At 45.7% G+C, this 26,317-nt stretch overlaps 1 protein-coding gene across 3 annotated transcripts in view; it reads left to right on the top strand.

Moving 5' to 3' along the window:
• UNC13A (unc-13 homolog A) overlaps positions 1-26,317 on the top strand; it is a 219,887-nt gene that overhangs the window by 45,064 nt on the left and 148,506 nt on the right. For all 3 annotated transcript variants that reach the window (XM_029614005.1, XM_029614004.1, XM_029614006.1), the window contains exons 2-3: positions 22,329-22,358; positions 23,479-23,578. In XM_029614005.1, the coding sequence (XP_029469865.1) occupies positions 22,329-22,358; positions 23,479-23,578 (130 nt within the window). The remainder of the gene's footprint in view (positions 1-22,328; positions 22,359-23,478; positions 23,579-26,317) is intronic.

Genomic DNA, 26,317 nt, shown 5'->3' with positions numbered 1-26,317 from the left:
CTTGATAAGTCCCCTCCTGCTCATCCATCTTCTGGTTTGAGTAAAGGTCCGTCTTTTCTGGAACGTTCACTGCAATTGATGGATGTGAGGCGGGTCTTACACCCCGGTGAAAAAGACTTCACTCATCTTTCTCGGGCACATGGTACTTTGTCCAGGTTGGATTATTTCCTAATTAGCATGAGAGGCATGTCCAAGGTCCGCTCAGCCGTTATCAATGAAATTGTCATCTCGGACCATGCTCCGGTGCACCTTGACTTACTCTTAGATTCTTCTCTTTCTGCCTCCCTTTCTTAGCGTTTCCCATTTTACTTGGCCTCTGATGCTAAAATTCAGGAATATTTACAGACTAAATGGGTGGACTATGCTGTCCTGAATGCCCAACATCTCACTTCCCCGGTCCTATTTTGGTATGCAGCAAAAGTGGTCTTGCAGGGTGACATTATTTTGAATATGGCCCATAGGAAAAAGGTAATGGCGTGCCGAATTTTGGCTTTGATGGCCCAATTAAATCAGGAGTGGGCTCGTCTTAATCGCAGTAATACTCGGAAGGCTTCGGGCACTGTTTATGACAATTCAGAGGGAATTAAATACTCTGTTACATCAGAGGGCTCGCAAAAGTGCTTTATATTATCAATATAAGCTATATTAGTATAGTAATAAATCTGGCAAACTACTTGCAAATTTAGTGAGGTCAGCACGGGGTTCATGCCATGTACCAGCATTGCGTTCCTCTTCGGGGCAGACCCTTATGGATCGCTCAGCCATTTTGCAGTGCTTTAAGTAATTTTATAGTGATCTATATGCTTCGGGGGGATGGGATAGTGCGGCTTGAGATCGGTTTTGTTCTCAATTGAATCTCCCGGTGATAACCTTGGCCCAGAAAGTGGGGTTGACTATGCCTATTACTAGTGAGGAGGTTCTTTTGGTTATCCGACAGGCTAAGCGTTTTAAAGCCCCAGGACCAGATGGTTATGGCGCGGAGTTTTACAAATGTTTGGCGGATTCTATTGGCACTCCCTTGGTCAGCACCTTTTCGGAGTTGTTCGAGTTAGGATCCTTCCCGGCTCATACTAATATTGCCAATATTACCCTTATTCATAAGCCTGGGAAGGATCTTTTACTGCTGGAATCATTCCGCCCTATATCTCTTTTGAAGTTTGATCAAAAGATTTATGCTAAAATACTGGCTGATCGCCTGGTGAAGATTCTTCCGACACTCATTAGGCTGGGCCAAGTAGGCTTCATTTGGAAACGTTATGCTCTCACCAATGTTCGGAAAATCTTGGCGGCTATGACGATGTGTCAGCAAATGGGGACTCCGTTTTTGGCTATTAGTTGTGATGCTGATAAAGCATTCAATCGGGTTGAATGGGATTATTTTCTTAATGCGATTTGTCTTTTATATCAGGATCCTCAAGTGGTTGTCATCGCGGGTGGCTCTAAATCTGAGCCCTTTGCTGTTGCTTGGGGTACTCGTCAGGGTTGTTCCCTGTCTCCTCTTTTGTTTATTCTTCAGTTGGAGCCCTTACTCCAATCTATTCAACAAACTTAGGCGATACGGGGGATCCGATTTCAGTCGGATCTATTCAAGTGCGTGGCCTTTGTGGATGACATACTTGTTTTTCTCACAGATCCCCAAAGATCTCTTCATCTCCTTCTTCAATTATTTTGGGCTTTTGGGGTGTTTTCGGGTTTATGCCTAAATATGCTTAAATCCACGGCATTTGCATGCCCACCTGATATACAGAAGAACTGGGGTACGGATTTCCCGCTTCAATGGGCAGCCAATTCGTTTACTTACCTAGGGATTGTTATTCCCCATATGCTTTCCCAACTCTACAAATTGAATGTGCATCCCCTACTTAAAGTTACTCAAGATAAGTTAAGTACTTGGACCTCATTGCCATTGTCATTGTGGGGGGCGGGTTAATCTTTTCAAGATGAATATCCTGCCTAAATGGCTTTATTTGTTTCAGACTTTACCTCTTTTCAATGCGCTGAGTGGATTTGTTGCAATTGGATAAAGCTCAGAGGCGGTTTTTCTGGCGGGGTGGGAAGGCGAGGGTACCCTTGATCTGGTTGAGGGAGTGCTGGGGGTGCCGGATTTGGCATTATACAATTTGGCATTATACAATTTGGCCAGCAACCTTAGACTTGTCCAGGATTGGCTTCTGGATACGTCTACTTTTATATCTGTTATGGCTGATAAAGCGTTACCTGCGCCTGTAGCGCTCACCTTTGTTTTGCAATATGAGACTCCTAAGCTGCATATGTTTCTGGCACAAAATGTTATTACTAAACCCCTTCGTCAGTCTTGGCTTAAGCTTGTGCGACTATTAAAGACGAAGCAAATTTGTGTATATCTTTTGCTGGTGCAAGGGAATCCGGACTTTGGTCCGGGCTCCTAAACGAGTGCTTTTTGCCATTTGGGGTGCCATGGTATAACAAGGTTGGGGCATCTCTTAACATCTGAAGGGCGGATTTTGCCATTTTCAGAGTTTCGCGAGCTTTATGCTCTCCCCACGACAAAGGCGTTCCCGTATTTGCAAATTCAACATTATATTGCTTCGTTACCCTCAGCTTCCTGCCAGGCACTGACTTTTCATTCTTTGGATAATATTTTTTCGTTGGAAAAGACTGGGGTGTCCTCGCTGGCACTCTATTACCGCCTACTTAAACAATTAACTGTCCTTGATACTTATTCTATATTGGTGGTGAGGTGGAATAAGGATTTTTCATGGTTACTGAATGTATTCTCAGAATGTGTTTCAAACGAGTATCCCAAATTTCGGTAAACATGAGCTACAAAATGCAGTACAAATTTCTTCGCCGCAGCTATATTGCCGCCAAAGATGCCTTTAACTTTAAGATGGCGCCATCCGCTGCTTGTGGGCATTGTGGCCATGCATCTGGCACTCTCTCTCATGCATTTTGGGAATGTCCATTCATTCAGAGTTTTTGGACTAAGGTGGTCCGATATTTGATATTTGTGTTGGAGATTCACATTCCCTTCTCTCCTCTTTGGCTACTCTTTGGTTGCATTTAGCCCTTGCATGTGCGAGATTTGGGATCTCGGTTATTTATTCATAAAGCCTGTCTGGTGGCCAAGAAGGTCATTTTACTGCACTGGAGAGACCCTACTCCCCTGTCGTATTGGACTTGGCGCAACTGCCTCCATCCTATGATGCAAGTGGAGGCTGCCATTATGCGCCAGACGCCGCACCAGAAGAAGAAGTTCTTGACTATGTGGGACTCATATCTTCAGCTTCTTCTGCATCGTTCCTGCAGTTTGATCATTAATGAGTGACAGTATGTTGGATGGCGGTTCACATGTTTACTCTGGTCAGAGTGTTAGATATTACTGCAACTCTTATGGACAAATGTTTTGTTTTGGGCAGTGGGGGAGAGGGGGAACATGGGGGTTTGATCTGTAGCAGTCTACCCTTTCAATTGTTTGGTTTGATCTCAGGGAGTGTCTCAGGAACATGCCACTCTCTGTGTTGTTGTATGGCATTTATGACTGAATAAAAAATTGTTTTACACTAAAAACACATAAGAGACAGTCACTGCTCAGTGGAGCTTACCATCTAATCAAGACAATTGGGAATTTCATTTATTAAGAAAATGGTTAAATTTTGCTTGACCTAGCTGAACTGTATGATTTAGCCTGCCCAATGTCTCTTATTGTTTTTTTAAGTATATGACAGAAAACAGTGCAGACTTGGTGGTTTTGCACTTTCTGATCTGCAATTTTGGTTCTGGGCACGTTATATTTTATTAAGGGAATACCTCCCCCCCACCCCCATCATGCATTTTTCTTTGTGCTAGCAATAAACATTAAGGGAAGACTGTAACCACTGAGTGCACGAGTAAGTCTGTGTGCAGGCAAGGAAAGCGCAGATGGACAGACTGACAAGTGGAAGTCTGCTGGCAGAGAGAAGGAAGAATGCAAATGTGGGTGTAGAACAGAACTGAGCATCTGCGGTTCTGCTCACGGGGAGGGCAATTTATAGAGCCCTTAATTTAATTACATTTAATTTTTGATTTATAGAAAAATTGCTGTCCCCAGTTTTCTGGGGATGGTAACTTTCAAACATGTACGCAGGTGCACACATACGTGGGTGTGCGGCCATATACATGGCAATTTTTTTTTTTTTTAGAACTCTTTATTTATAAAGTTTTCTCGGCATACATATATGTAGAAAGGAACAAAGCCAAATACAAAACGCATCCAAATATATCTTGTCTCCGCATATCCCATTACAGCCATGTCAAGAAGGATTAACCGAACATTCTCCATCTAGTTCGGACACAGGCATCAGTCAGTTCATGAACCTTAACCTTCACTCTCCACAAGAAATTTCTGATATGGACCCACGCCGCCTTATAGTTAAATTGCTCGTGTCTTAGCGCATATCGAAGGCGTTCTATGTCCACTATAGTTCGAACTTCAATGTTCAATACAAGGGTTCCTTTTCCAGAAGGTGGCAATATTGAAGCGGGCCTCTAGGAGCAAGTGACTGACCAGTCGTCTGAACTTTCTGGGCACTAAGGAACCTTCCCAGTGCCCTAGAAGACCTGTTATGGGCACTATGTAAAGAGGGGTATTAATTATATCAGCAACTACGTCTGCCACATTGCTCCAGAACTGCCTAATGCCCACACAATGCCATCACATATGTATATAAGTGCCTCTTTCCTCACATCCCCTCTAGCAATGCGGGCTACATACAGAGAACATACTAGAATAATAGGTAGGCGATCCGATGTTGGCACATGGAGCTGTGATGTGCATTTAACCAAATACATTTCCACATTTGTCCTCTGAGAGAAACTCCTAGTTCTTTATTCCATTGGTTTATCTGATCCTGCGATGTTTCAGTACTGAATTCCCCCTGCAAAATTGCTCAATAAACAAGCATGGTGCCTTTTGCAGACACATCTGGGTCCGATAAATACTTCTGCATCCCATTCATCTCCGGGATAGAAGTAGTCAGTTCTACAAGAGTAGAGAGTGCAGCCCACAATTGCAGATAGTTAACATGTGTGTGCATGGGAAGGTCAAAATCCGAGCTCAGGGAGTCAAAGGATTGAAACTGCCCATCATCCCAAAACTGCGCTAAGCTGTATAAATCCGCAGTCTCTCCACTCCTTAAAATCTGGAGAAAAAGTGAGCCCTGACACGATAGTGTTGCCACATATATAGGGCCAGTCAATGACAGAGTGTCCGTCTCCATCCCCGGACAGCCCTGAACCTGCCTCCATACCTTCAGAGAGTGGGCCAGTATGGGGCTATTTCTAGTCCCTCTTCTTCGCAATGGAGATGCATGTGGGACAAAGGTAACATTGTCAGATCTATCTCATCCGATTGTAACTGCTCTAATGATCTCAAAACCACTTCTTTATGCCGGAACCATACCTTAAAGGGCAATAATCAAGCAGCCTAGTAGTACACTCTAAAATTAGGAAGCGCCATCCCACCTTGCTTTTTGGGAAGCCATAACTGGCTAAGTTTGATACGCGCTTGTTTATATTTCCATATTAATTTCCAGATTATACTATGCAGGTTATCAAAAATCTTTGCCGGCACTTCACATGAAACATGTTGAAACAAATATAGAAATTTGGGTAATATATTCATTTTGACCGAGTTTATGCGTCCCGCCCAGGAGATCGCTAAATCCACCCAATTCTGCAGGTCATTTCTTACTTTAGCCAGGAAACCGTCATAATTACGGGAAAAAAGATTTTTAAGATCTCGAGGTACATAGATCCCAAAATACGAAAAAAAATCAGCCATACACCCGGGAATGACCACTCGAGGACCAAAAGGAAGAATTTCAGACTTACCGTAATTTACTTTATATATATATATATATATATATATATATATATATATATATATATATATATATATATATATATATATATATATATATATATATATATATATATATATCCAGACATGGCCACAAAGCTCCTGAGCACCTCAATCAAGGCTGGGCCGGACACCTGTGGATTTGACAGGAAGATCAGGACATCATCCACATAGAGGGATATGGTATGAGCATGGGCGCCAAACTGAAACCCTGTTATGTCCTGCTTCTGCCTAATCAAGGCTGCCAAGGGCTCTATTGCCATGTCAAAAAGCAATGGGGAGAGAGGGCACCCTTGCCTTGTACCTCACGCCATAGAAAAAAAGGGAGATAACACCCCATTTATTAACACGCATGTCTAGAGGCAGCGTACATGGCACCTACCCATTGCAGGAATCTTTCTGGTAGTCCTGCCTTCCTCATCACTGAAAACAAAAAAAGGCCAAGAAATATGGTCAAATGCCTTCTCTGCAGCCAATGATATAATTAATCCTGTTTTCCCACCTTCTTAGACAGGCATATGATATTAAATAAATGTCTAGTATTAATTGTGGATATATGTCCCTTAACAAAATCTGTCTGATCGTGATGAACTAAGAAGGGAAGCACACTTTCCAAGCATAGCTGCAAAATGTTTGCCAATATTTTCAGATCTGACATTAGCAACATTATTGGACGGTAGGATCTACATTCAGTTGGGTCCCTCCCAGCTTTGTAAATAAGCAAGATAGTCACATCACCCATCTCCTCTAAAGAAGAATCCATCAACCCAGTGCTATCGTATAAAGATGATAAAAAAGGGGTCACATCTTCCAGACATTTCTTGTAAAAATCCATATGAAAGCCGTCAGGACCCGGGCACTTCCCAACCAGGAGAGCCCGAATAGCTGTCTGGATCTCTAAAAGGGTAATAAGCTCAGCCAACATTTCCTTCTGGGCTTCCCTCAGTTCAGGAAGATTTATGGTATTTAAAAATTCCTGAATTGCCCCAACATCTTTCAGGACAGAATCTGAGTATAATTTGGAGAAATACTGCACCAGTAATTTTTCTATTTCAAGGGGGGCAGCAATATTCAAGCCTCCTTGATTTTGCAGCAACTCAATAGCGATTTACCCTCTCCCTTCTTCACCCCTCTCACCAGTAAAGTCCCCGCCCTATCCCCATGTTCATAGTATTTTAGACTGGTAAATTTAAGAGCCCACTCAATTTTTATTGTTTCCAAAGAATGAAGCTCACATCGAGCATTCTCTATTTTTTTTTTTATATGTTTTATCTTGACAATCCCTTTTGTGCTGTGCCTCCAGCTTTGTAATTTTATCCATCAACACTGCAACTCTCTTCTCTTGTTTCTGGACAAAGCTTGCAAAATTGATGATTTTCCCCTTAGGTAAGCTTTAAAAGTTTCCCACCTGAGAATGGTGAGTTATCAGCTTCAGGGTTATACTCATTAAATTCCTGTACAGTTTTCTAAATCAACTCTAAAAACTACAATTTCCCCAGCAGACAAGTGTTCAATCTCCACATTGGAGTACAAGGTCTAATATCAAGTGCGTTAAATAAAATTTCCACAGAGTTATGATCTGAGATATTACAGGATAGGATGGTGCAATCTTTGGTTCTGGCAAGAAAATTAGGTGCACAAAAGTGTACCAAAAGTGTCCAATAATTATTTGTTTTACCACGAACCTATTGCATTAGGCTAGATAATAGGTGTCATCGTATAGCTTGATTAACGCTTTAATACTCCACCTTCTGTTTAATCATAGGTCACTATATTTTTCTTTTTCGTAAATGTATCACCTCTATTGTGCTCTTTCCACCGTTGTTATACTTTTTCAAATTTCTTATTATTTTTCAATTACTTAGCTGAATTAATGAAAGCCACATTATCCGACTAAAATGGCCCGGTAGACTATGCCATTCTGCTCGTTCTGCCCACTCGCTCTGCCCGACACAGAACCGTGTTTCGGATATTGGTAATCCTTTGTCAAAGGCTCGTTTTCCGCACTGCTGATTAGCTTCAAGACATAATGGCGTACCGGTGGTGGAAAGAGCACAATAGAGGTGATACATTCACGAAAAAGAAAAATATAGTGACCTATGATTAAACAGAAGGTGGAGTATTAAAGCGTTAATCAAGCTATATGATGACACCTATTATGATGGTCAATCTAGCCTAACGCAATAGGTTCATGGTAAAACAAATAATTATTGGACATTTTTGGTACACTTTTGTGCATGTGATTTACTGTTTACCAACGGTCCAACTCAAAACAGTTTACAAGTAGAAGGACTGTGATACTATCAATGGGTTTCAAGAAAATTAGGTGTACATAGAAAATAATCAAGTCTACTGTATGATTTGTGTGGTGGAGAATAATGGGGCGGATTTTCAGAGCCCTGCTCGCGTAAATCCGCCCAAAACCGGGCGGATTTACGCGAGCAGGGCCCTGCGCGCCGGTAAGCCTATTTTACATAGGCCTACTGGCGCGCGCAGAGCCCCGGGACTCGCGTAAGTCCCGGGGTTTTCGGAGGGGGCGTGTCGGGGGCATGTCGGGGGCGGGCCCGAACCGCGCGGCGTTTTCGGGGCGTGTCGGGAGCGTTCCGGGGGCGGGCCCGGGGGCGTGGCTGCGGCCCGGGGCGGCCCGGGGCGGCCCGGGGGCGTGGCCGCGCCCTCCGGACCCGCCCCCAGGTCGCGTCCCGGCGCGCAGGAGGCCCGCTGACGCGCGGGGATTTACGCCTCCCTCTGGGAGGCGTAAATCCCCCGACAAAGGTAAGGGGGGGTTTAGACAGGGCCGGGCGGGTGGGTTAGGTAGGGGAAGGGAGGGGAAGGTGAGGGGAGGGCAAAGGAAAGTTCCCTCCGAGGCCGCTCCGATTTCGGAGCGGCCTTGGAGGGAACGGGGGTAGGCTGCGCGGCTCGGCGCGCGCCGGCTATACAAAATCCATAGCCTTGCGCGCGCCGATCCAGGTTTTTAGCAGATACGCGCGGCTCCGTGCGTATCTACTAAAATCCAGCGTACTTTTGTTTGCGCCTGGAGCGCAAACAAAAGTAGGCTATTCGCGCTCCTTTTAAAATCCGCCCCAATATGTGTAATTCCTATCCTTGGTATTGTAGAATCTCCAGATATCTAACAACTGTAAGATAGAGACCTGCTCACTTGATGAAACCTATGATGCGTTGATGTGAGGGCTCCAGTGGATCTATCCATAAGAGAATCCATACATACATTCCAATCTTCTCCCATAAAGAGTTTATCAAATCAAAACTAATAATGATATCCAACAATTTCTTATAGAATGCATCATGATCTTGATTGGGGCCATACACGTTTACTAATACAAACTCATAAAGAGAACAATCAAGGATAGCATATCTTCCTTCTGGGTCTCAAATTGACCTATGCACCTTCATTGGCAAGTTCTTATCAATCAACACACAGATGTCTGGAGTTATAGGATGAGTAGTAAACACTACCCACCCAGCCACATTCCAGTTTCTCATACTCTACTTTTGTTAGGTGGGTCTCCTGCAAGAATGGTATTTGCGTCTTGTTTTGGGGTTTTTTTTTTTGGCTCATTGCAAAATTCACTTTCGTTTTACAGGAGATGAAATACCTCTAACATTCAGAGATACAATTTTAAAATCAGTCATCCTAATATGCAATAAGTTTCAAGCTCTTCAGGAGACCAACCCTTGAAAGAGAGAGAGACATTTCTAGACCAGGGTCCCACGTACATAACCACTTCTGAGTGAAAGTATAGTGTCTGAACCATAAGGAGAACATTGTTATCAATAGTGTCTTGGTTGCAATATAAGTATGCCCGCTTAACCCTCCTCACATATTGAAAAGACAAACCACCCAGGATAATAAAACTTTCCGAGTCCCATAAACTAACCTTTTCACACTAACCTCCCCTGCATCCGCTACATTCACCCCGACCCTCCCCAACCACTTATCCAAACTCTCCCAGACAAACCGTCCATTAGGGTAACCCATCTCTCTCAAATATTACAAGGCCAGAATCCACCCCGGTGGGAAGCTAATCAGGACCGGGAGCCCAACCCTTGAACATCTGTCTCCATAACCCCAAGTTCACCCCCTCCATCCTCTCTAACCACATCAACATGAACTTTTACATGCCAACCTTTTAGCAAAAGTATAACATCTGAAATTGAGATATCCTTTGTAACTCAAAAGCATGCAATAACATAGTCCACAGAGAGTCTGCAGCGCGTCCCATTGCCATATTGTAAGCATTCATGCATCAGATCAATTCCCTGGCATGTTGCAAGAAACTGGGATATCGATCCTGTCACAACCTGTGAGTTGGCCAGACCACCCTATTAGTTCCCAGTGCTCTATACACTGCTCGTGGAAGTTTGTAACAGATATGCTAGAGCACTTGGCTCCATGGGCCCAACTCTCTCAATATAAATTCTAAAAGCAAACATGCAAGCAAAATAAAGTAAAATAGGGCGAAAAGTAATGTAGCATCACGTCAAGCAGCTGGCAGTAAACTTCTTTTCAGAGGAGTCAGGGCTTGCAACAGACGAGAATCAGTCAGATCTGATATATCCCCAGGTTGCCATGCAAAACGTGCATAAAAAACATATACAACTTGAAAAATGAGAACCTCTGGCTGTAACAGTTTCTCTACAGCTGTAACAGTTTCTCTACAGCTCTACCATCCTGGGATCGCTGTTCCAGTATCTGCGAACCTCCCGCAGGGCCTAGGAAATGCAGTTAAGTATCAGAAAAAGCTCCTCAGAGCCTGCATGGCGAATCTGTTGCGACCGTCGCTGCCCGACATCTCCACTACGCCCCCCTTACCTCTTTGGCGACTCCCTCTTTGCCTGTTGGATGTTTGGATGCCGCAGCGTCCTCTTACCACTCTCCTCCGGCGTCCCCGGACAGGCTAGACGCACACTGCCATGTTTTCCAGCAGCCTAAGGGCGCGCACGCGGCGCAGCCCCAACTCAAGTACCAGCAATGGCGCGAACCTCAGGGGCGTCCCCCTGAGGTGACATCATCTCCACCGGATATTTAAGGTCTCTGAAATCGCTAACGTATCGAGTTAGCAAGGGCTTCGCTCTCCGCATACCTTGCTACTCTGCCTCCTCGGACTTACTTGGGGTACCCGCTCCTCGGAGGCCTCGCTTTTTCTTTTTCTTTTCAGACCGCAGTCTGGAACCGGTACTCGCTCCTCGGGAGCCCATGTTCCCGGACTTGCTACTGAATACCACTTCTGCCAGGAAGTCATCGCTGCCCAGAACACCAGTGAGTCACCATCTCTCTCTCAGAGCTTTCCCTGGAACCAGGTACTCGCTCCTCGTGGGCCTAATCCATTCCAGCTCCTGGGCTGCTTCTAAGAGACTATTGTGTGAGTGTTACCATCAAGGTTCTGTTCCTGAACTCTGCATCCCCTCCCTACTCACTATATTCAGTTTCTCTACTGCTCTACCATCCTAGGACGCTGTCCCAGTATCTGAGGGACTGCAGCCCAGCCGGGCGCTTCCAGCTCACTACTGCCACCTCTGGTGGTTCAATATGCTGTTTAATAAAAGAACTAGTGTGTGTCTGTCTCCCAACTCTGAGCCTGACCGGTGGTCCCTCTCGGGATCTTCCCTCCGGGGGTGTGGTCATCTGCCACCGGCCCAAGGATCCACCCACAACTACCTCAAACAGTAACAGAATCAGAGGCTCTAGCGTGGCTCTTTATCTCCATTAACAGCTTTTCAGTCTCTTTCAAAGTGGAACAAACAATTGCTTAATTGTCAATTGTTACCTTGAGCTTGGTGGGGTATAACATGGCATATGGTAGATCCAGATTTCCAAACTCCTGCTTTATAGCCCCAAATGCCTGCTTTTGTTTTTGTAGCTCCGGTGAAAAGTTGGCAAATATTATCAGTGAGAGAGTGATCTTGCCTCTCTCACTGCTGTTAAAATTCGGTGTTTGTCCTGGAAGTCATGGAGGCGCACAATCGGAGCTCTCAACTTTCCTTCCCATGTTGGCTGTGGCACAGTTATTTGGTGTGCACGATCGATCTTAATGGTGCCATCTTTGCACGAGAGCCCAAGCCACTGGGGAAGCCATCATGCCACAAAAGTGACCACATCTTTTCCTTCTGATTTTTCCAGGAGGCCCACTAACCTGAGATTATTATGCCTTGACTGATTTTCGAGGTCATCCATCTTGTTTGTCACCGAGGTTTGCTGGCACTCCAGCTTGTCCATTTTGGTATGCATCGAGGTAATCGTATCCTCCAAATCAGAAATATGAGTTTCAGCATCTTCCAACTAGCCTGTATGCTCTCGCACAGTTTCTACCAGCTGGGCACATTTATCCACCACTATGTCTAATTGAGTGTCTAGACGCATTGTTGTCCATGCAATAAACGCCTCTAGGAGGTCTGCAGCCTTATCTGGGTCTGTTGTCACACTTACTAGGCTGGCTCATCATCAAGCATGGGAGATGCCGTTTCACTTTCCCGTTTTGGGAATTTGCCTTTCTTTACTTTTCTAAGCTTCGATCATCTCTCAGCCCAAAGCATAGGTAAGGAGCTTTGATTAGTTTCTTTGCTCAATGCCATAATTGCAGATTCAGCAAGAAATCAAAGGATCTGGGAGGATGTAAATGGATAGGTCCCTGTGGGAACTCAGCAAGACACATCTGCCTGCCTCAGAGCATAATCGGAAGTCACCACTTGGCAAATTTTTATCCTGTGAGTACATACACACGCATGTTATAAAATAACCCTGGCATGCATATGTGTGCTCCTAATTTTACAAGTGTGCACGCACAGCCATGTAATGTCATAAGAACATAAGACTTGCCATTCTGGGTCCAACAAGCCCAGCATCCTCTTTCAACAGTGGTCAATCCAAGTCACAAATACCTGGCATGAGCCCAAGGGGTAGATAGATTCCAAGCTGCTTATCCCATGGATAAGAAGTGGATTTCTGCAACTCCACCTTAATCATGGTTTATGGACTTTTTCTCCAGGAACTTTCCAAACCTTGTTTTAAATGCAGCTACACTAACAGCTTTCACCACATCCTCAGACAATGAATTCCAGAGCTTAATTATGCATTGAGTAAAAAAATATTTTCTCTTATTAGTTTTAAGTGTATCACCTAGTAACTTCATTGTATGTCCCCTGGTCTTTGTACTTTTTGAAAGCGTAAACAACCAATTAACATTAACTCATTCTACTCTCCTCATTATTTTCTGGACCTCCATCATATCATCCTCAGCCGTCTCTTCTCCAAGCTGAAGAGGCCTAACCTCTTTAGCTTTTCCTCAAAGGGGAATAATTCCATCCCCTTTATCATTTTGGTTTCCCTTCTCTGTACCTTTTCTAATTCTGCTTCATCTTTTTTGAGATGTCGGCTTTGAGCTGTGAAAGTGAGGGAATTTTATAACAGGCATTCGTCCATAACCAGTTTCACTAGTTCATCCACCAGTTTGCCCAGACTGAATCTAGGTCCTCCAACTTCCCCTGGTTCTTGAGCCTGCACTCCCTGCAGTTATCCCAGACCCCTCCAACACATCATAGATGCCTGGAAACCTTTTTATGTAGACTTACACTTTCTCTATAACAGAAGTAACTTTACACTCACGTATACCTGGGCAAGTGCCCAGGTGCGTAGCTCCTTGTGCGCGCATCTTTTGGCCCTGCCCCGGAATGCTCATGCTCCCCGCCCACATTCTACCCCTTTTCCTCTGATGTGAGATATATTCATGCAGCTAAGTAGGAAGACCTCAGAGGGGGAAAAAAATGAAACAAAAATCTTCAGATGTTTGTTTTGCTGTGGGAACTACATTGAAATCAGAAAGCAAAAGAGTTGGTAGGGGTGGGGGAGGGGGGTGTCAGCCCGGTCACTGCCCTGTAGAGAGGGTCCTTCATTAGATCCCTGGCTCGGATCCTGCCGCTCCCCAGGGGACTGGGGATGCTGCAGAGGCAGCGCTTGCAGCCCCTGGAAGGGAGGGAGCCGTAGCCCTTCTGCAATGGCAGCACCTAGGGGCTGGATGTAGGGCTCCTGATTGCAGAGCTGTGGCAGGAGCCCAGGGCTCAGTGAGTTAGGAGGGGAGGAGGAGAGATGGGGGTTGGACGGGGACCCCCTGGGTATTTATGGATGAAAGCTCATGGCACCATATCCTAGCTCTAGTTCCAATTGTAATGGAAGCTGTGAGTTAAAAAAAAAAAAAAAAGGCAAAAGAGTCGACTTCTGATTTAGTTGAAATATTCTTTTCTTTAGTCTTTTCCCACCATTGGTAGTATCGTTGCTTTGAATGTTATGTATTATTAACTTTCTCTGCACAGTTTTTTTTTCCCCCTTCATGATTCTCGTGGGATTCCCTGCTGCTCTCTTCTTCCTGCACCTGTTTCTTGTCTATTTCCCACCAGAAAATAACAGGGAAGCAGGCGAGGAGCAGGTGCCGAAATCACTGATGACTAATATAATAAAAATAAATGACTGTAATAATGGTAATGGATTTCAGTTTCACAGACTGCTTTAGGGTAAAGCACTGGTAGCCATATTGGGCCTGGGGAAAGCTGAGTTTTTGCAGACTCGGAGGCCGATGCAATAATTTATGCACAGAAAGCAGGCGCTGAACAGTCAGTGCCTGCTTTCTTAACGCGTCCCCCCCCCTCCTGGGGGCGCCATGCAATATTTAAATTAGGGGGTCGCGTTAGCAAGGAGGCGCTAGGGTCGCTTGTGCACCCCTAGCGCCTCCTTGCTAATGAGAGCCCGAGTGCGCTGGCCGTCCACCGGTTAGGAAAACCAACACGGAGTTTATCGGCATCGGTTTCCCTAAACGCAGCGCGGCCGCTCAGCCGGGGGGGGGAGTGGGGTTTCAGGAAACGGATGCTTGTCAATTGAGCGTCCGTTTCCTGCACCCAACTGCCGGCGCTTTTTTTTTTTTTTTTAATTAAATTACTTTAGTTTTTCCTCCTACGATATTAAGTAGGAGGCAGTACAGAAAAGCAGTTTTTTTTCTGCTTTTCTGCACTAGTTTTAAGAGCGCTCAGCTATTAACGCATGCTCCAGGCAGGCGTTAATTTCTGATCGCTAAATGTGCGTCCTAGACGCCCATTTTTTTTTTTTTTTTGCATTGGGAGTGAATACCTAATAGCCTCATTCAAATGCATTTGCATGTGATGAGCGTTATTAGATTCGCTCCTCGTTGGACCTGCGTGGTAGAGGCGCTAATCCCCTTATTGCATAAGCTGAGCATATTGGATTGCATCGTCCCCTCAGATAGCCTTTACTGGACCAACATAAGGATTGTGCAGTGGTGGTGGTCTACACAGGGGTTTCCATCTTTAGAAGTTAACCTGAAGAAGAGACCCATGGGTTTTTCTCCAGTTCCCGTACAATACCTTCCTCGGACAAATCTTATGTTGGTCCAGTCACGGTACTTTAGAAATGGAGATTCAGGCCAGAAAGGTGGCATGTTCCTGTTACCTGATTTTCTTGCCCACTGCCGTCCCAGAAAATGCCTGCTATGTAAAAATGAAAATTAATTGTGGTGCAGGGCATAAGACATTTGTTTTTCCAACAAGTTTCATGGCTGCCTAATGATGTGAATGATTCAATCAAAACAGCTGCTTGCTAAATGGCCACGCTAGTAGTCTCAAGGTATCGTAGAAAATCCCACTGACAAACGAGCAGGGTAGGGTGAAGCTTTTTGTGAAGCCCATTCATTACCATTCTTGATCTAGCACAATACGTTTTGCTTTTAGCTTGAAGCACTAAAGATCCCCAAGGCCTCGCTTGGTTTGCCACCGGTGTTCACTTTTGGCTCTCTAACCAATGTAGAGTTACTCTTCCAGTTAGAGAGAGCTTTTCTGAAACTCAGATCAATGTTGTGTCTGTTTTGATCGGCTGAAGTGAGCTGGTCACACAAGCATCTAAAATTCTGATTTAAAACGAGAAGTTTCACCCGGAACTCAAGGAACCTATATCCCAGAATGCACCTGTGTGCAGCTTCAGAAAAAGAAACCACATGTCGTTGCCCCCCCCCCCGGACATGTACTGAAAATTTGAAGTGGATAGGACATAGAACAAAAAGGTTATTGGGGGAACAAGGACACACCCCACACAGCAATCCCTTAAGGCTTCTTTCCCTTTGGAAAATTAGGATTAGGTTTCAAGCATTATCTGCTCTGGGGCAAACTCACACTTGGAGGTGCTGTCCATAGTCCTGAATTAAGCTATTTTTATGCCTTTTCTTTGTGAATGAACACATTATTGGCAAGACCATGTATGTCCCGGTCTGTCTGTCTGTCTGTCTGCGGGCTGCTGGCCCTCCTTCCAACCGTATGCTGAACAATGAGGCAGAGCAAGCAGCACGCACACACACACTCTCACACACACACACACATACATCACACACTCACACACACACACACATACTCTCACACACACACACACATACTCTCACACACACACACACTCTCACTCACACACTCACAGTGTTTGGAACTTCTGTGTACCCCAGAACGGGAGTTACTCCTCGCCAAACTTGTTGCTCAGGAACGTGGTGCTGTAGGAAAGTGCAGCAGAACTCTTCTCCCTGTGCACACAGGGCAGGCAGCAGCGGCCCAGTCCTCCTCCTTCACCCTTTTATTGGGAACTGGGATGAAATCAGTTTCTTTATTTTTGGCTCTAAAAACCCACCAGACTATATTTACGGGGGAAATGAAGCTTGCTTGCTATGCCCCTGTGTGGGATGTAAAGCAAGATAGTGGCCTGATTCATGCAGGGATTCTCTCATTTTATGTATTAATATATATATTAAGAAAAAAACAAAACATATTTACTGTGACCCATAAGGCTGAAAATGCCCTGCATTTCTGTATCGGTGCATTGAGCTTCCTGTTTGTTCAAGATACACTTGCAACAAAATGTCATAACTAAATGTGGAATGGTAGAACAAGGAACAATTGGGTTAAATATTGCATTCCGCCATCAAGATCATGCCTAATTAATGTATTCTTGGAAATCAATTAGTCTGTTCATATATATTCAGGTTCAGGATCAGAATACTGATAGGTCAGTTGAGGAATGGCGAGCAGTGTATTTAACAGCACCAAGGGCTGCACAGTCCCTGCTGAGCATAATCACACAAAGACACCAGCAGCTATCCAAGACAGTCCATCCCTCCTTTAACTCTGTCCTTTATTACAAGCCAAGATAAAAGTTTTCTTCTGGATTGGTTGTTTTAGAGGAGAGTGGTAGTTACAGTATTTGTTCCTGGATCTCTCGAAACAAACTGATTCCACAAGAAGGAGCAAAATAATTTTTTAAGGAGATTTATAGCTTCATCCTTGTAACAGTTGCATATGCGTTTGTCTGCATGAAAGTGCCTGGTATGTTGTCTGTCAGTGTGCATGCAAGCTCGTGAGTGTTCAAGCGCACAGGTGGCTTTAAGGGCGAGATTACGAGTGCCGCAAAGTCTTGTGTTTGAACTTGCATTTATACAGAACTTTGACAAACACAAGCCATTTTTTAAATCCAGGTTTATTGAAATAAGGTGGCATGTAAGAAATAGATTTGTGTGTCTTCCTCATCACTGGGAATGTGTTCATCTCTGGGTGAGGGATAATTACTGTCGATTCGATTGCTTGTGACAGCACAGCCCAAAATGCTGAACAAGATCAAGAATATGAAACATGCAGACCAGCAGCAGATGCTGGGAGGGGCGGAGAAAGATGATGTCGGAGAGCAGAGGAAATAGGGTGGCTCCACCTCTGAGGGCTCATTTGCATCTTGAAGGTTTCTGCAAGTGTTGGCTGGAAGCTGAGATTTGGTTTCAGAGAGATGGTGAGGCGGCTGGTGGAATGAATGACAATGAGAGCAGGATCAAGAGGAAAACTCTTGGAAAGTCAAATGCATGGGAGGAAAGGCAGTGGGAGTTGTGACTCGTATGAGGGTGGCAAAAGAAATGCACTGGTGGGGGCTGCATGAACAAGCAGATCCATTCTTGCTTTCAGCTGGGAAACAGTAATCCCGACAGTCTCACACACACACACACACACACAGACACACACACTCTCACACACACATTCTCACACACACAGCAGCAGTTATATGGGTTAGAGGCCTTGGGTCTGTGCCAGAGGTACTCAGATGTGACACATTTTAATTCTGAGTTATACAGCTTTTGTGCCTGTTTTATTGACGTGTTCCGGCAGTTGGCAGGATCAAGGTACTCTGTGCATAATAATCTTACTTTGGGGTTTTGTATTGTTGAAGTTTCTGATCTAGAAGAGGACCGTCGATATTAGGCAGCTGGCGGGTAACTACGGTGGTGCGACTGCACCACCAAAAATACATCAAGAGACCAGAGATGCCAAAAGGTAACAAAGAAGGATGTAGAAGGGGAGGTGAATGAGGGCAGTGGAGAGTTTAGGGTGAAAAGGTGAACCAGTTGGTGGGGAGGGGGCAAATGGAGGATGAATAACACTTGTCACACCACCTAGGTTTTGACCCATCAGCCACCGCTAATTTATATCAAGGGCTGTAACAAACATTTCCATCTGTGTAAACTAATTTGGGTGGAAGACATTGCATTTGCGATACTTAACATGATTTTTCCTCTGCAACCTTCAGTTTTAACATCAAAGGAAATGGTAATTTTCCGTTCCTTTATAAAGAAGATGCAATGAACATCTAAATACTATTTTGGAATCTTTTGGGAATATGAGCGCGTATTTAAAGCTGTCTCCTGCCTGCACTGTGTGCCTCACATGAGCGTTGCAGCTGTCTCCTGCCAAACTCTTCTCCAGCAGTCAGCTGAGAGGTCTTGCAGTTTCTGTGGAAGGAGCAGCCCTCTCACGTCCTTCCTCTGTTCTGCGTCACTTTGTTCCATATCTGTTGTGCATTTTAATCTCTTGCAGAACCCTATTTACTGTGCAGTCATGCATTTACATTATGTTTCCTGGCAGCGCTGTCTTAATAAATGATTGCTTTCTAGGAATGATAGCAAGGCTTTGGAACTGGATTTTATTGATAGCAGAGGATCATTCAGGCCCAGGACAGCTTGGGAAAATATTTGCAAGAGAAATGAGTTTTGAACCCCTACCCCCTTGCCCTTCTCTTGCCCTCTACACACACACACATACACATACACATACACACAAGCACGCACGCGGCGCGCGCCAACAGACACGCAAGCACGCACGCACGCGGCGCGCGCCACACAAACACAACGCAAGCACGCACGCACGCGGCGCGTCGCCACACCACACACACGCAAGCACGCACGCGGCGCGCGCCCACACACACCACACGCAAGCACGCACGCACGCGGCGCGCGCCACACCACACACACACACAAGCACGCGCACGCGGCGCGCGCCACACAGACACGCAAGCACGCACGCACGCGCGCGCGCCACACACACACACACACGCAAGCACGCACGCGGCGCGCGCCACACACACAACAACACGCAAGCACGCACGCGGCGCGCGCCACACACACGCACGCAGGGCGGGCGCGCCACACACACACGCAAGCACGCACGCACGCGGCGCGCCACCACACAAACGCAAGCACGCACCGCGGCGCGCCACCACACACAAGCAACGGGACGCACGCGGCGCACACACACAACACACACACACACACACACACAAGCACGCACGCGGCGCGCCACACACACACGCAAGCACGCGCGCGCGCGACACCACACACACACGCAAGCAGCACGCGGCGCGCGCCACACACACAGACACACACAAGCACTCACTCTGCTCTCCCACACACACACATACTCAAAGCACGCGCGGCTCTCCACATACACATACACACACAATCACTCTCTTCTCTCCACATACACACACACACACACACAATCACTCTCTTCTCTCTCCACATACACACACACACACACACAATCACTCTCTTCTCTCTCCACATACACACACACACTCAATCATTCACTCTTCTCTCTACACACACACACACACACACAGTCACTCTTCTCTCTCCACAAGCACACAATCACTCACTCTTCTCTACACACACACACACTCTTCTCTCTCTCCCTTTTGTTAGGCATCGGCACAGAACAAGGCTGTGAAGATTAAGAGGTCATCACAATAGGAATATGTTGACTGTGACAAGGCCTGAAATGCATTATTGGTCTAATAAATTTTTGACATGCTTGGGACAGATATGTAAGGCAGTAGAAAAGGGTTGAGAGGTTGGGTAAAAGACATGGGGGCAAGGGGTTGGGTTGAATAGGGGAATTTAGTTTTATCTACCCAAATGAACGAATAGCAGATCGGATGGGTTGCTTTGTTCTTTCTCTCTTATTTCTTACTCTGAGGCAGATATTAAAAAATAGCAGGGCTCCTCAGGTTCCTAATTTGAACTGAATTTAGGCTCCTAAGTTTTCAGCTGAAAATTCACCTAAAACTTAGGCTTCTAAATTTAGGACTGCTATTCATTTACCTAAATTAGATGCCCAGAGCCGAAAATCAGTGATAACCTATTTTTCCCTCTCTGTGTCCTCATAGCCACTCACTTTTTAGGTCTTTAAATGTAGGTACTCAAGGGCCAATTTAGGGGCCTAACTGCTAAAGTTAGGTACCTAAAGCCTTTGAAAATTGACCTCTATGGTGCCATGGAGGTCAACATTCAAATGGTTTGTCTAGCTAAGTTCGGGACTTAGCTGGGACAAACTACAGGTTTTCAAAATACCTGCGCTGTGACCGCCTCCAAGGTATCCAGCTAAGCAGTTAGCCAGATAAAACTTATCTGAACAGCTTGGAAGCGTTCCAGGGGCATTCCAGAGTGGAGTTGGGTTAGCCAGATAAGTTACCTGGCTAGCTTGGACTTTACCTGTGTGTATTCAGCGGTGCGCTTGATCGGCAGTGGTCTGGTGAATACTCAGGACAAGTTATCTGGCTAACTTTAGCCAGGTAATGTTTCTGCTCACTGCTTTTGGGAATATAAGGGACCATGTATTTTGAGGTCATTTTGTAACTGTCCACATTTGTGCACAGTCTGCAGGACCGTGTTTACTTTCCCTCTGAAAATTATCCCAGGGAAAACTAGCCAAACTAGCTGCATGCATTTTGCATCTGATAATTTGTGCAAATAGCTTTTCTGAGAAAAATTGGGCGCATACTTTTGAAAAAGCAAAAGCAAGTGTGTAATTCTAAATCCTACCAGGAATAAAAGTACATACACAGGAGCCCCATAACATATCAAGCGAGCAGTGTTTTAAAAACCACCGTTTTACCCACATAAATGGCTTGGAAATTTAGGACCAAATTTGCCGGATACTTTTTAGCCGTCGACTTTACTTGGGATTTTCAAAGCAGATTTATGTGCGTAAATCCACTTTGAAAATTTGTGGGTGTCTACAGAGCCTGGCGCGGCATAGACACACGTTACACCTGACCGAGAGCAGATGTAACTTTATGCATGAGGGTTTACACGCATGCTTTCGAAAACCAAAAGCGTGCACGTGAAACTTTTCCCCGCCCTCCTCCCTGGAACGCTTAATTACTATGCACGTAAAATATGGGTGAAATTGTGTTCCATGCTTTTATGCACATAGGCCCCATAATGATTTTCAAATAACAATTTGCGCACGGAAACCCTTGTGAAAATCAGGCCTGTTATGCCGCAACCCTGCTGCCACGACGGCGGTTTCTGGGAATGGAGAGCGCGGTTTTGAGCGGAAATAACCCGAAGGGCTAGGCGTTGTCATCTCAGCCACTGCTTTGAGAGCTGCTCACTAAGGGGATAGACACCAGATCCAGAGGAAAAATAAGAGAACATTTGGTCCGTCGCTCATCGCCACCCCCGGGGACTGAAATCTCAGTTCATTTAACTGGAGCTTCCCAGCCAGAAGCCATGCGAAATCTTTTTGAAGTGAGAAGCCATCGTTAGATGAGCATGTTTCACCATAAAGAGAGAGGGGGGTGCGTGTGCTGTTCTGTCACCTGCTCTTAAACACATTGCCCAATTCCCCCTCTTACCCCCCCCCCCCCCCAGCTCTCTCTCCATTACCTTCTACTCTTTTCCTGTTCTTGAACATATTTTTTCCTCATTTTTTGCTGTTTCCTCCTCATCTTTTTAATTGCTCTCTTTCTTTTCTCTTTTTCCCTTTCTTCATACAGAGCTGGACCGTTTCATATTGAGCTTAGGGCAGAACAAAAGAAAAAATATATTTTACAAAACCAAGTTGACTGATGATGGAACAGCGCATATATTTTCACGCTGCCTCTCAGCCTTGTTTAAACCCAGCTTTCAAGGGCTCGTTGACCCTCGTGTCTAGGTATTTAGGTGGACTAACATGTCCTAGGGATGGAAATGTACCGTTTTGGTGCCTGGTTTATGGAAATTTGTCTCTCTTTGACAAATCAGTTGTGCGGTTTGCTTCTGTTTTAATTCTTCTGTCCCTTTGTTTTTCTTTGCAGTAAAGAAAGCCAAGTTCGACGGAGCCCAAGGTAAGTCTGTTAGCATGTGCGGATGGATGTTCGTAGTGTGACTGGATCAGTAGTGTGTCTCTGTGGGCTGGCAGACACGGTGGGGTGCGCACAAATGAATGCAGAGAGAAATGAACAGGCCTAGGCTTCCAGTTGCCTCACTTGCGTGAGATTTTGCCGCCACGTGAAACGCACGCCTCGCGCAGACATTGCACACGCGCATTAGAAGCCAGGCACGTGCACGCCCACAAGGACGGTGCCGCCCCGCTGTCCTCCCTCTCCTGTCTAGCTGCGCGCAGCCCTTGCTTCGTTTGCTGGATTTGGAGTTTGGAAGCAGCTTCTTTCTTTCCCCCAGTATTGTTTCACTGCGCTCAGGAGGATGGGGAGGGGGGTTCAGCCCTCGCCTGAAGGTGCTGGAAGTGTTTATCCACAGACGGAGAGAGAGAGACACACAGCAACCATGAAAGTGCACTGCCCCCTGCTTCCCTTACAGGACAAGCCTTGGTGTGCGAGTTCTCTCGGCTCCACGTAGAGCCCTGCACGCGGGGACAGGGAGTTTCTGTTCACATGCATGCAATCGTTTCTTCTGGTAGCGACAGGCAGTTTGCGACATTCCCATCAATACAAAAGGCCAAACTCTGGACAACTCATGCTCCTCCTTGTTTTCCTCATTAGGTCCCGCTATCTATTTTTCAGAGGATGCTTTTTTTTGGGGGGGGGGGGCTTTAATAGCCTGTTTCGCAGCAGCACATAGCCGTGCTGGCACTTGGCTCCGCTGTTCCCCTTCGCAGCAGGTCCTGCGTTCCCCTGATCACTAGATGTAGAGTAGCGCCCCTCCCGCCCCCTGCCTTGTCTGTTCCAGGTCTTACTGCTGCGTGAAGCCTTCATTTCTAGCATTCAGAAACATCCCCTCCCCAGCCTATACTGCGGTAACATAGCTCCCATTATTAGTGCTGTTTCTCACTTTAGTAGCCCTGTCTCCTCTTTGCCGGGACTGCGCGGTTTGATCACCATCCTGGTCAGGTGCACGGTAGTGTGGAATGGAGGCGGACACCAAAGCATTCAATCCCACCCGCCTGCCCACGCATCCACCTTAAAGATTAAATTTAGTTATATTACACATATGTTTTTTTGGTTGCAGAAAAATTTAATGCCTACGTGACCCTCAAGGTGCAGAATGTCAAAAGCACAACGATTGCGGTGCGGGGAAACCTGCCATGCTGGGAGCAGGATTTCATGTTGTAAGTAAATGAGCGCCCACCGCTTGCCTTGAGCCATTGTTCGCTATGCCGTCGGTACTGCCTTAGGAACCTGCTTACTCAGGACTTTTACGATTCTTGGGGAGGGAGGAAATCCCCTAGCACCTTGGTGTAAATAGCCATGGAGTACCCCCCATGAGGATAAACTGTGCTCTGATTATCTAACTGTAAACTATTATGTTGCTGGGTGCTACAGGGGAGTTACTCTAAGTTATCCTGGTTAATAAGTTCTGAAGTTTAAGTAGACTATAATAGCACTATTGACTGCTGAGGTTTTGATCTCCCCTATGAGGAAAGACTAAAGAGGTTAGGACTTTTCAGCTTGGAGAAGAGACGACTGAGGGGGGATATGATAGAGGTGTTTAAAATCATGAGAGGTCTAGAACGGGTAGATGTGAATCGGTTATTTACTCTTTCGGATAGTAGAAAGACTAGGGGGCATTCCATGAAGTTAGCATGGGGCACATTTAAAACTAATCGGAGAAAGTTCTTTTTTACTCAACGCACAATTAAACTCTGGAATTTGTTGCCAGAGGATGTGGTTAGTGCAGTTAGTATAGCTGTGTTTAAAAAAGGATTGGATAAGTTCTTGGAGGAGAAGTCCATTACCTGCTATTAAGTTCACTTAGAGAATAGCCACTGCCATTAGCAATGGTAACATGGAATAGACTTAGTTTTTGGGTACTTGCCAGGTTCTTATGGCCTGGATTGGCCACTGTTGGAAACAGGATGCTGGGCTTGATGGACTCTTGGTCTGACCCAGTATGGCATTTTCTTATGTTCTTATGTTCTTATATTGTCACCTTCCTGGGGTCCTTGAGGATGGTCTCGGTAGGACATAATGGCATGTAACCATGTATACTGATGTCTGAGTTTATTAGCCTGAAACACGCTTCTGCATAGCCCAGACGGAATGGTCCTCCAGGGCCGTGGCTCCTGCCAAAGGCATGGGTGGAGTGGCTCGCTGGCATTCGTTTTCACCCTGCCAGCGAGGGTGGTAAAGGGAGATGGGTATGTCAGCCAATTAGATCACCTGTTTGGGGGAAGGTTTATCCTCCTTCCCACAGTCCTCTATTAAATAAATAGCCTTTTTCTTAAAACTCAGTGGAAAAGGAGCAGGGGGTGGAGCCTGTAAGACTGAGGGGGAGAGGCTTGGGTGAAAGCAGTTTTCATCCACACAGGTTCTCGGAGAGACAGAGGACCAGACACAGGGTTTCCAAGGCGCTCTCTTTTTATCCCAAGAACAAAAAAAAAAAAAAAAAAGAACTGCCAGCCACCAATGTACTGGGAGAGAGTCCAGAGGAGTGGAAATTAGTTGGAAATAGAAACAACAACAAAAAACCCATGATAAAATAGCTTGAGCAGAGATGAATTAATTGCTTTGGCACTGGCAGGGCCTAAAAAGAGAGATTGCTATTTCTGTCTGCAAGCGATCAGCGCTATGGAGCCCTTGAGCTCAGTAGAGCAGGAGGTGCCGGATGTGGGGACAAGTGGCTTGGGACCGGCCCAGAGGGTGAGCCAGTGGTGTCCTGCTTTCCGGTCCGGCCCTGACCTAGTTTGCCAGCTGAAACCCCTCTCTGCTTGCGCGCTGCTTCTGTGAGGTGAATGCCCAGCAGGGAGCTTGGAGTGTTTTTGTCCCAGGACCTGTGGTCGGACAGCTGGCATCTTCCTTGCTTATTTGCAGGCTACTTTTTCTCGTAAGTGCTTCACGGAGAGGTTGTTGTGAGTAGCAGCATCTCCCCGATCTTATTCCATCTGCCTGGGTAGCAGAGGCGAGGCCGGGGCATAAGCAAAGCTTCCAAGCACCTGACTCTCTTGTTTTATTATCATTCATTTTTCCTGTCGCCCTCTGCTCCTTTCTCCTCCTCCTTCATCATTTTTTTTTTCCAATCTGCATAACGTGGACTGTCTGAGATAATTATTTTATTGTATGTTGTGTGTTAGGGCCCCAGTGGGCTAATATTGCCTCTGCTTAGAAGGATGAAGCGCTGAGTTAGCAGCAGCACTGGGTTTTGAATCTGTGAACACTGGTTTTGCACAGTTGTAGCTGGCTGCCCCTCTTGGCTTGTAAAACTTCTCCACAGCAGGGATCTCGCTGGCTGAACACCAGATGCTCTTTCAGAGAAATTCTGTTGGTAGCAAAACCAGAGGGCAGGGGGGAAGGTGAGCAGGCCGAGCCTGAGGGTTAAGGGCCCTGCACAGGATGTTAAATCAGCACCACCCAAACAGGGATTTAAAACAGATGACATTTCCCTGCGGTGCCAGGCAGAGCTGTTCAAATTTCTTCGCAAAAGCCCCAGATTTCTCCCCAAATTAAAAAAAAAATCTGAGCGTTTTTGTGGTTTTGAGTTAGCTATGCAAGTTTTACTAGATTTCAGACCTGCTGGTGAAATTTGAGGCTGGTTCAGATTTTTCTGTATCCAGTCTCCCGAGATTGGAATGACTTAATGCATCTGCAGCAAGCTTTCAAGAGTTATCCATTCTTCATCCTCTGGATCTCTGTAAAACCCAACATGGCTTTTTTCAGATTGGTTGGACCCGTTTACAATTTTCCTCAGATCTGCCAGGTAAAAAAAAATGTTGCTTTTTTTTGCCCAATGAGCTTGACCTGGATGGAAATCTGCCTGTCTTGAGGACATACTGGAATCAGTTGCCTGCTTCTGGTTGCAGGTGGGTGCCATGAACTTTGATCTTGGATAGGGCAGGGAAGAAATGTCTATA

This window comes from Rhinatrema bivittatum, chromosome 8, assembly GCF_901001135.1.
Source record: "Rhinatrema bivittatum chromosome 8, aRhiBiv1.1, whole genome shotgun sequence".
Taxonomy (NCBI): Eukaryota; Metazoa; Chordata; class Amphibia; order Gymnophiona; family Rhinatrematidae; genus Rhinatrema; species Rhinatrema bivittatum.
The sequence above is the reverse complement of the archived record's forward strand: the minus strand, read 5'-3'. Positions and strand labels throughout refer to the sequence as shown.